Here is an 11,550-nt window from a genome sequence, read left to right as displayed (position 1 = left end):
TGTGTGTGTGTGAGAGAGAGAGAGCGAGAGAGAGAGAGAGAGAGAGAGAGTGCTGCTGTCACAAGCAACAGAGACATTTCCCACGTCCAAACTAGTCATCTCCACCATCCTGCCCAGAGCCCACTTCCACCCAGACACCATGAAGAAGGTGAACGCCACCATCTCCCGTGGATGTGCCCTCATGCCAAACGCCCACCTGGCACACCACCCAATGCTCGGCCTACACAGCCTGCATGACCATGTCCACCTCCGCAAAGATGCCATCAGTGTTTGAAACCTTGAAAGATGTTGCTTTTGGCGGAAGTCTAAATAGGAAAGCAACCACAGCCTCCCAACACAGCAGACCAAACCCTCCTGGACTCCATTACAAACATCATCCCACATCCAGGCACCAGACAAACGACACCCTGCAGCCGTGGACCCTGCGCCTCAACAGCCAACACACGAGAGGCCCGCGACTCAACACTGCACACCCCCGAGGCAACAGCATGCTCCCCAGCCTAGAGAGCCCCGCGACCTGGCACAGACACCCCACACAAAAGAAGCATCCTGAGTAGCAGCAGAGGAATCCCATGCCGCCACAGCAACATCCGGTGAGCCATTCCCAGGACCAGCTGCACCAACACCCACCAGCACACAGACACCGGGGTAGCCACCCCAGGCCGAGGGTGCCTGCAGCAGGGAGCAGCTCCACCACAGGCAGCCATCATGACCTCCAAACACCCCATGGTAGGCCAGAGCAGCAGGAGCAGCCTACATATGCAACTGTGCTGAGAGGCTCATGCAACACCAGCAGCACTAAACTAGCAGAGATCAGAGATCTGCTGGACATCATATGCACACGGCTTATGGAACAGCCATCAGTCATAACAAAACTATTCATTATAGCTGCTTATGAATAGCAACCATAACAACAACACACAACTAGAAAATGTAATTCCATGGAAGGAATTACCATTGCATACAAATGCAATAAGGTTGCTGACTGTGTAAAACATTGTATTAGGCGGGCTATAGTTAAAAAGACAACTAGGCTACACAGAAGAATAGATAAATAACAATAACCCAATTACAATTCCACTGAAAAGTCACATTTAAAAAGTGATTTATGAAAATGCATCAAAATTGTGGATATAGGCTATTATGGAAAATAACTCTTCATTTATTAGAATTTAAAAGACTGACATGAAGTTGCCAACTTCAAACGAGTTGCAAGAGCTGACACTTTAGTAGCCTATAGTGAAACGACTGGTAGGATAGCTTACAGCCTTCATATCTACACTAATGCAGGTTAAAAGTAGACCATAGGGCCAGGCAATACGGAATACAATCTCAAACAACGCCAATCAACGATGATGCAGCAACAGGATATCTAGCAAATGTAACGTTAGCTTACAGTAGGATATTTTATGTAGGCTACAGGATGAGCTAGTTCTTCGAAGTGTCTCCATGTGTGTGATTGTCCTAATAGGAATGTACAATAAGCTGTTAACAAAGGTTTTTAATTTGTGAATGATACCGAAAGCTTTAAATGATTGCCTGGCTGGCAAGTCCCAACACTCATGAATAGCAGTCACGTGACATCTCACGTCATCCGCTCATTTTCGAGCTGACTGCCGCCATCTTGAGTACCTACTGAGTACTGACCAAGGGGGCAGGCATATTCCCGGAAGTAGAAACACGAAATGAGCTGGTGATCAACACTCTGCTAACTCCCTTGGACGGCCATGGATTTCAGATTTTTTTGCGATCCCATAACTTCATGTAACATGTGCCCTTTGTCTCCCTTATAGCTTCTGTGTATTCTATATAGGGTATCGAAGGCAAAATTAATTCACTTCTTCCCCGTATATTACGTTGGTTTCCCGTAAAGAAGTATTTTAGCATGTCTGTTGTAGGGAAGCTAACGTTCGCCCGTAATGTTTGGATAAGAAGCTGAGTGAGCCTGCACGAAAACCATGACGGAGAGTCATTCGCAAGATCAGTGAAAATGCGTGTAGCCTACGGTAGCCTACTGTTTGATATGGTAAAGCATTACCTAGAGGCAAGTACACATAATAATAATATTAAAAAACGAACGTTAACAATTTCAGAGGTTTTCGATCTATCAGACGAGTTACAGCAGGCTAACGTCACAAAATGAGTTTGAGTCTGCGCAGTACGATGAACAGGAAACGAATTTTTGTTTCAGCCCCCTCTCAATGAGAACGACGGAGTCTGTTTGTCCATTTCTTTTAGGTCTATGGTACTGACCGGTAGGCCTATTGATGAACGTCAGCTAGCTTGCCGCAATTTGCTGATAGGTATCTTAGTGTAGTGTTTTTTTTTTCATATGTGTCGTTCATACTGGTTGAGTAAATGGCTACGAAGGACAACATTTCGCACCTCGACTGCCATGAAAAGAAACGTTACTCAGAAAAAATAGCATCGTAACCTACTCATTACCTGAGGCGGTCTTCCAGCCTCTGTCCGCTGCTACCGAGCTTCCACTCCTGTCATTTAACGACCTAATTAGTGTGCTTGCAAAAGCACACTATTGTTATCCGTGCGTTTCATATACTTATTATTTATCTTAAGTCAAACTTTTGTCTCCCTATCTTGTCCTAGGGATTTAGAGCTAGAGACGCCGTTCCACCTCTCACGCGTGGGTCCTGATGCGAGGATGGTGGCTTGTATACAGCTTTTTGATACGCCTTGTCGTTCTCCCGTTATTCCAGTTTTTCCGGTCGATTTTTTCCCATAGGAATGAATGGAAAAGTGATTTTTGAGCGCTGATGCCCACACATTTTTCCACCTGTAGCCCAAACCGTAAGACATAAAGTCATGAAATTTGGTACACTGATAGAGGAGACTACCCTGATTGACACCACCAGATTTCATGCTTGCCACTCTCACGCCCTAGCGCCACCAACTGGTCAAAGTTGGAAAACACGTTCATGCCCGTAACGTTTGATCCGTATGGCCGATTTTGATAAAACTTATACCGTTGGAATCCTCTGACTTGGCCGATTCCAACGCACTATGTGACGTAATTTCCCGCCATGATGGATTTTCCACCATTTTGAATTTTGTCCAAAGTCAAAGTAAAGCGACTCTGGCCGCATAGTTCATCCAATCGTCATGAAACTTGGCACGCGTGATCTACAGACCAAGGCGGATCAACTGCCTCGATTTCGCTTTCAAACGTCCAAGCGTTCGCCTGTGACAACCAATTAAATTCAGCGAGCGAAGCCGCCAAACAGGAAGTGGGCCTATCTTGGAAATGCTGTGACGTATGAAAGCCATATTTGGTGGGATGACTTGAGATCCCATCCAAAGCACCCTCAATAAATTTGGTGTCATTTGGTCTTTCGATGGCTCTATAATTAGCAAAAACGTGTGTTTTGGCGAATGTATACTATTATTCGGAATAGCTCATCTTAAATTGCTTAGGTCATGCAGAAATGACATTTCAGAGTGATTTAAGATACAATGTTGATATTTTTTAAAAAAAATCAAATCAAGGCCATTCTTGCAAAACTATTGGTGCAATTCTCACTGCACTATGGAATTGTGCCATGTCCTGTCATACATTCACTAGTGTATGATAGTAGACCCATACCTTTCAATTTTTCATTGGATGTCGGAGATGGTCCGCAACGGTTCAATGTGGGTAACTCTAGGATAGTCCGCAATGCCTCATCCTGAGACTTGTTAGATCTTAGCAATGCCATGGCCCCGAAGGACAAGTACGGACTTACGCGCTGTTAAATGTTGTGAGTGTTCATTTGGTATATATACTCGACAATTACATGATGTTTCATACTGACGGTGTGTTTTGGATGATTTGTATTGACCTGAGCATTCTGGGTAAACTTCACTCCCAACGTCGGCGAAATACCGGAAGTAGAGCGGTCGCCCTGTCTGCGGTGGGCTTGAGGCAACGAGGATTTTAATTAGAATGTAATCGCAGTTACACTTTCAACATAAAGTGTGTATATTTAGACTTCAAATTTCGGAATTTGAGAGGTCTAGTTATGAGGGTAGGCTAAACTAACTGCAGTTCAAATAGTTGGTTTTAACTTTACCAAGGCTGTTTTAATACTGAATTGCAACTGCTGTTATGAAGACAGCTTGGAGCCTGGCAGACGTGAAGGCAGTGAAGGTAAATGAAATGCATGGTAGCCTGGGAAGCCAAACTATGTTGTTAACTGTAAATTTAATATGGACCGAGTGGTACGTGTTGCTGATGTCGTTTCGCAACTCATCGAGCTAGCAATTGCTGTCAAGCATCAGGCAGTGCATAGATAGATAATATTATGACACTTTTTTACAGTCAGTGAAGCACCGAGTGAAAGTCAACGTTTGCTTTATATCCAGTGACAGTGGTGCTGATGTCGTTTGAATAAGTACAGTAAACTTAGTCAGAAGATCTAAAAATATTTGCAATTATTGCTAGCTATGGTCTATGTGCCACCAAGTTGAAGTAGGCTGGTCATGTCTAAAGCGTGATTATTTTCAATAACTACTCCTCCTGATTGATTGTCATTGACACCGTCAGCGTGATTATTTTCAATAACTACTCGTCCTGATTGATTGTCATTGACACCGTCAGGGTATGGCTCACTAATAGAGGGAGAAAGTAAGCTGTGTATGGCAGGTGCGTGTGTGGTAGGCTAGGCAGTGCTATTTCATGTAAACTGCAGTGGTGGACTCATGGGTGGACTGCGTGATCGCTGGTCAGGCCGGTCAGGCCACCCCAAAGTATAGGCATCACCAAATGGCTTCAGCCCACTCAAAATATTTCGAAGCCCCCCCCTATAATTTTGGGTCAGATTTAAATAAGTAAATAAATAAAAAATAGTGCAGATATTAACTTAACATGACAACAAAGCGAGTCAAACTATAAATACAAGTCTGTTTATTGAATGAAAGTATCGTTATGATTCCCATGCCTCAGAGCCTTAGCGCTCTGGCTAGCGCGGTAGGCAGGCGAGCGTAGTTAACGTTCCCGTGCTGTGGGCGGAAGAGAGGACACAATTCGCAGTGAACGACATAGTGAGATTGTAAGTTGATATTAGTAGGCTAATTGTTAATTGCTTAACGTTGCCTACATTTAGCTATGGGGAAGGAAAGGTGATATTGCAGCCTGGCAATATTGTAAGCTATTTGTCTATTTCATTTGCTTTTGGCAGCTAAATGGAACGTTATGGAAAATGCCAACATCGAACAACCAAACTTAGGCTAACAGCTTCTTATTGCGAGTGAAAACTAAATGGCATTGTATAGCATTAGTTTTTGGCATGGGAACATTTAGACTGTCTTTCAATTCATTGGCTAGATGATACAAAGATGTTTCAAGAAGTTAGTGAGGAGCAGGAGAGAGAGAGACTGATGCTGCGGTGGTCTGCGTGATTGAGGTCAGTAAAGGTCTATGAACGATGTTAAAGATGATTAAACGTTGCAAATGTCACATAAGCCGAATGGGAACCTGAGGAAAAGTTTCAAAACGTTGTGGCCGCTGAACTTGGCTTTTGCAAAAGGCTTTTGACTGAGTTCGTTTTATTTTGTATGATGGTTGTGTCAGAATCAGAAATGTCACCTTATCGCAAAGTGTGTAGCCTAATTAGATTAGCCAACAGTGTAGGCTACTATAGGCTGTGTAGACAACATGCACAGCAATATGTGTAGCCTATGTAGAGACAACATGCACAGCATTCAACTCAGTTGATTGGCATAGGCTAATAACAATGAAAAGGCGAAAAGAAAGTAATCTCCATATTTATATGCATGTTATCAAAGTTGGATAAAAACACAAAACAAATAGTGATGATCCATGTGTAGGCTATAGGCCTAATGCATCTCAAACTCAACCCAGGCATTCCCAACCCCTCCTAAGGATTTGTCTTATTCATGCCCTTTATGCCCTTATTTCATATAATTCTGGCCAACTTGTTGCTCTCACTGTGTAGGCTTAGCCTAAAACCTACATTAAATAGTCAGGATGTAAAAAACAGGCATAGGCTACCTTATGCATTTATTTTAGTAATAGTAGGCCTACCCCATTCCCAACATCATCTAGAAATGTTGGTTCTGATAAATGTTCTTCAAACAATGACGAAGCCTTTGTAGGAACGATGAAAAAAACGATGTAGGAACGATGAATTTTTTTTTTTTGCGCGAGCGAAATGGTAAACTTTTAAGAAATCATCATCCACATCATAGTATGATGCTGTGTGGGGTTATGGACTTGACAGTTTTGCATGGAATTGCCCATACAGTATATAGATACAGTATACATATTTAAGCAATATAGCACGAGTGGGAGTGGGTTGTTGCTAGATATTCCCACGGGTGTTGTTCGGCCGTAGCCTCGAGGCCCGAGGCCGAGTGGCGCAGGCAACTACACCCGTGGGAATATTCAGCAACAACCCACGATCACAAGTGCTATATTGCTTTTATACAACAATTCTACCACTTGTTTTTTGCGCTAATTTCCCATTATAATGTAAATCGCTAAAACTGTGTTGTTTGTAGAACTAACTTCTCTCCGCCACAAAGTTCTATTACTTGCTGGACAAACTGCCGTTACTAGTTCTAAATGGATGGTTGCTACCCAGCTAGCAATTACACGCGGGCCGCTTCCGTAAAACCTCCGGCGCTGTCGGCTGAGTTGCGGCATCGGCGCCCTTCTAGAAATTAGGAGCGGGCCGCTTCCATAAAACCTGCGGCGCTGTCGTCCTCGGCTGAGTCGTGGCAACCACAATTGGGCCAGGTCATTTTGCCACCTGCAGGGAGCTGCGCGACAGCTGTTAACTGGGCGCTCAGCTCAGACCCTTTTTACCAGTATGAAGCCGATTTCAACGGCTACTGCAGCAATCGTCAAGCAAGCAGCAGTTCAAATCACTGGGGTGTGCAACTTTGGATGAGAGAAGACGCCTGACTTCTGCTGATTCCGCGAAATTACGGTGAATTTGAGGTAAGTCTTGTTTAACATTTCCTAAAAGGCATCAACAATTGAGTTCAGTCGTTAGCCAGTCGTTAGTTCTATCTCTCCCGTTGTCAAGCAATGCAGAATATAGCCTAATAAACGTTAGCTCGCATTGCGTCTGGTTAGGACATGCTTTTAGCTTTGAAACATCACTATTTTACTTAGCCTACATGCCATCCAACTAGCTAATATCCACCTCCGTCATATTCTATGTTCTGAGTGTCTGTATTTCAGCTTGGATGCAACGTGACAGTTCGTTTTACACTTGACAATTTGACATTGTATCGCAGAGTGATTTATTATTAGCTGTGAAAAGTCAGAGTGGATTATCGTGGGATATTTCAACACATGAAACGTCTCTCGGCCAATCAGAAACAAAGAAACAGCTTCATAGAACCCAATTGTTGTATAATAAGATTTGACACATTGCAGTTTAATGCTGGAGTTATTTATAAATCAAAGAATTGTGGGTAGATGTGGGTGAACTGTGCAACATGCAGTTTGTGGACAAGAGGCAGACGTAACAGACAGATATTTGTGTTTGAAGGGGTGGTGTGTCTGTGTGTGTGTAAGTGTGTGTGTGTGTGTGTGTGTGTTTATGTGAAAGTCTTCGTTGCTAGTCAACTCAGCGACATGCAGTTTGTGGACAAGAGGCAGATGTAACGGACTGACGTTTCTGTTTGAAAGAGTTGTTTGTGTGTGTGTGTGTGTGTGTGTGTGTGTGTGTGTGTGTCTTCGTTGCCGGTGTACAGCATTTCTGAATATGAATGCTGTCTGGACAGGAAATGGCATAGCTTTTATCACATGCAACCAATCCAAAATCGATTTCATATTCAGAAACGTTAACCAGTAACAGCCTGGTTGCTTTGACATATCAAAACCAAATTTTATCCTATTACATCATTTGAACAGGTGAGTCGTCCTGTTTATTTTACCATCCATTTGAGGCTATAACACATTGCAACTTATTCAACAGTGAGTAAACTGCGGATGTTCCCGCATAACAGGATAGCTATACTCCTAACATTACTCGTATTTGTTCTAGAAACATGCCTAGTTCCTTAGGCTCCCTCCTTCCTTCAGTGGTTACGTGTTTCATGCTAGCTACACGTGAACAACTCATACTTAATTCAACACAAGGTCTACAGACCTTAGAGGTGTACATTTCATTTTCATACATCAAAGCGTTCGCCCGTGACAGCCAATCAAATTCGATGGTGAAGCGTCCAAACAGGAAGTGAGGTCAAATCTCGGAAACGCTGTGAGGTATCGAGACCATATTTGGCGGGATGATTTTGGACACCATCCAAAGTAGCCTCAGTAAATGTGTTGTAATTTGGCCACTAAGGGGCGCCGCAATTAGCAAAAATGCATTTTGGCTCATATCTCTTTACGTCTTTGGGATGACATCTACATTTTTACATTGGAGGTGCTCTGGGACATACCACTGATAAACCTAGGCAACTCGTCAGGTCAGTGTAAGAATTCGGCAATCGAGGGCAATGCCGCCAAACTCGAAGCAGCTTCGCGTCTTGGCTAAACTTTGGCGCTTTGACCTGAGGGGGAGTGTCGCGTATCCTGCCGGGGCGCTCTCGCGGCGCGTCGGAGCAAGCACACTTCGCACTTTCCCACCGGGAAATGCACTCTAGTTCATAATCCGTCGCCGTACACTGGTGAAAGCCTCAAAGCGTATAAGAGTATCGAGGCATATCGGTACTTTGTCGCAGGCTGGGTCCTTGACCCGAAAATCTGGCACCTTAACAAGAAGAAGATGTTCCTCGTGAAAGCAAAGGTAAGTGTTCTTTTAAGCCAACTTTGTAGCTAGCTGTTAGCCTAACCACTGAAGACTAGACTAACTTCTAGCAACGAACTACAGAACGAATGCACACTTTGCTGCAACAACAACCCACCCCCCAAAAAAACATAACGAAGAAATGTTCTTGTGCTTAAAATGTAAAGCGTTGTATTTTCATGTTTTGGGGAGGAAATAACAGACATGTCTTTTTCTCTCTCCTTCGTCCTGTTGCGTGTGACTCCTATCTGACTTTCTTTCCTACTGTGTTGGAAGTCACTGTTTTAGACGTTTTGTTGAAAATGAAATAGCACTTAACATGTAGGTCTGACGTAATTTGTTGAATAACCTAACAGATATATCTTTCAAACGAACAGTCAGTGGCCATGATGGTTTTAATGAATCTGTTGGCTTTTTCAACATTCATCAAGTACAGGGATTCCCTAACTGTGGTAACGTTGTGCGTACCACCGGTGATTCGCGAGCTGCTTCTAGTGTACGAGAGATGAAGAGGGCTATGCGGAGAGTTGTTAAAAACTAAAACTAAAATTATTTTTTGTAATTAATTAATGAATAAATAAATAATTTCGAATAATGTCATAATGATATGGAAACATGGGAACAAGGATATCAATTTGTAAATAAAAATAAACTCTGTAGTAGGCTATGTCTGCAGTGTCTACATTTGGGGGGGGGGGGGGGGGGGGGGTGGTGGTACGTGAGGCAAGTCTAGATGTAAGTATGTGGGGAGAACAGTTTGGGAACAGCTGATGTAGTAGTCATGATCTGGTGTCTCTCCACTCCCTTAGTAGGCTACACTGTAAAAAGTCAGTTGTGTGTGTAACATGGCACTGTGCTGTAAATGCATTGATTGACAAATGAGTTGATTTTACTAGACTAATTGGTCTGCTGTCTTCTCTTAAGGTGAACCACTCTCAGGCTGTCAACTTGACCCCCACACAGCCATGGATCGTGGTCCACGACGATGGAACAATTTTAGCGGCCCACTGCACCTGCAAAGCAGGACTGGGCGAAGCATGCTCGCATGCAGCTGCCCTCATGTATGCTGTATTGGCAGCAGTAAATCTAAAAGATGGACTGTCCAGTACAGAGATGCCCTGTGCCTGGGTTCTTCCAAGCAAAACCGGCAAGGTGCAGTATGAGGAAATCTGCAATGTATCATTCATGCAGAAGACTGCAACAGGCCCACCTCTACCCAGCATTCCTGTCCCTACAGAAGAGGAGTATATGGAGTTCTTCCAAAAGCTTTATGAATGTGATGTTCAGGAAGAAAGTACAAAAGGAACTGCTATCTTGTCTGTGATCGAGGGCCACTCTCACAGATACAAACCAAAGACCCTTCACCTGAATTTGCCAGAACCACTTTCTAATTTATATTCAAAGGCAAACTTGCATGCTGATTTCTTGTCCTTACTAGTACAGAGTGAAAGCATCTTTGACAATCTGCAGATAACAGAGCAAGAGGTATGTACTGACATTGTCTTGTACTCTAATTTATATTTTTTGTGAGTTTTATCGATCATTTATCAATATTTGTATGTCATTTTAAATGTTTACATGAATAGCTTTATTTTGTTGAAATAGCATTGCATTTTTCAACTTTCAGTCCTTATCAGTAGAAGAGGCAACCAGAGCACAGTCTGCCAGTAAGGTTTGGTTTGAGCAAAGAGCAGGCAGAGTAACCGCGTCAGTCTTCCACGAAGCAGGCAGGTCAGACAGTGCTGTATCCTTGATTAAAAGGATCTGCTATCCCCGGTCCTGTCAGGTATCTACAGAGGCAATGAGGTAAAGATAGAAATGTAAAAAGAAAGACTACATATCAAAGTATGCTGCCCAGGTTGTTGTTCAAGATGATGTTCTTACAATCCCACTAAAAGGACTTAAAGATGAACTATGCAAGTTTTTAGCTTAATTTACCTTAACTGATCCACATCAGAGTCATTGGAATGGTTATTTTGCTTATTCTAGGTTGAATGATTTCGGTCTCGCTTTCCCCCTTGCGCCTGTGAGCGGAAAAACCACGCTTGCAAGTTTGTGCCACCGGGCTGGTGGCATGACAAACAAAGTTTTGCAGCCTCGCAATCATACTCATGAAAAGGCAGACTGACTGATTGAGGAGTGTTGTAAAATACCATTTACCAAAATTGCCAAACCTGCATAGTTCCTCTTTAAATAATACAAGCTGAAAATATGATCCCAATCCTAAATGTATACGCTTCCATGAACATAATGGTTTGTGCACTTCATAGAGAATATTTAATACATTCGTCTGGATTTGCATTGGTATACTGTAGTTTGCTGATGAAGTATGCGGAATCTGTCTAAACAACACCTCTTTCTCTATTTTTCTAGATGGGGAAATGTGAGTGAGCCAACAGCAAGAACACAGTACACAGCATTGCAAGATCATCACCACACCGATTTTCAAGTAGAGACAACAGGCCTGATCATCAGCACATCACTGCCATGGATCGGTGCCTCGCCGGATGGAATTGTGACCTGTGCTTGCCACGGTAGAGGTGTGCTTGAAATAAAATGCCCTTTTAGTCTTAAAGATCGTTCTATTATCAACAGCACCTATACTGACCCAAACTTCTGTCTGATGGCAATGGACAATGGAATAATAGCCCTTAAGGCTAATCACAAATACATGGCACAAGTCCAAATGCAAATGCACATTGCCGAAGTCCATTAGAGTCCCACTGAAATATTTATTCAGCGCATTCAATTTGACGAACAGTTTTTCAATGACACATACAACAGAGTA

The 11,550-nt window shown here is 43.1% G+C and overlaps 1 protein-coding gene across 1 annotated transcript; it reads left to right on the top strand.

Moving 5' to 3' along the window:
• The first annotated feature begins 572 nt into the window (after window positions 1-572).
• Window positions 573-11,285, top strand: LOC134076665 (uncharacterized). Its single transcript, XM_062531828.1, has 4 exons — window positions 573-729; window positions 8,620-8,762; window positions 9,687-10,247; window positions 11,136-11,285. Exons 1-4 carry the CDS (start codon window positions 573-575, stop codon window positions 11,151-11,153), a joined length of 879 nt encoding a protein of 292 aa, XP_062387812.1. The 3' UTR covers window positions 11,154-11,285.
• Window positions 11,286-11,550: the final 265 nt, after the last annotated feature.

This window comes from Sardina pilchardus, chromosome 1 (assembly GCF_963854185.1).
Source record: "Sardina pilchardus chromosome 1, fSarPil1.1, whole genome shotgun sequence".
NCBI lineage: Eukaryota > Metazoa > Chordata > Actinopteri > Clupeiformes > Clupeidae > Sardina > Sardina pilchardus.
Note: the sequence above shows the minus strand (reverse complement) of the source record. Positions and strands in the feature narration are given on the sequence as shown.

Excerpts from the sequence above, each read along its gene's own strand:
- LOC134076665 (XM_062531828.1), top strand. The coding sequence starts at position 573 with ATGCCGCCACAGCAACATCCGGTGAGCCATTCCCAGGACCAGCTGCAC. Across the intron at positions 730-8,619 it reads TGACCTCCAAACACCCCATG|TTCATAATCCGTCGCCGTAC; the intron begins GTAGGCCAGAGC and ends AATGCACTCTAG. Across the intron at positions 8,763-9,686 it reads TGTTCCTCGTGAAAGCAAAG|GTGAACCACTCTCAGGCTGT; the intron begins GTAAGTGTTCTT and ends TCTTCTCTTAAG.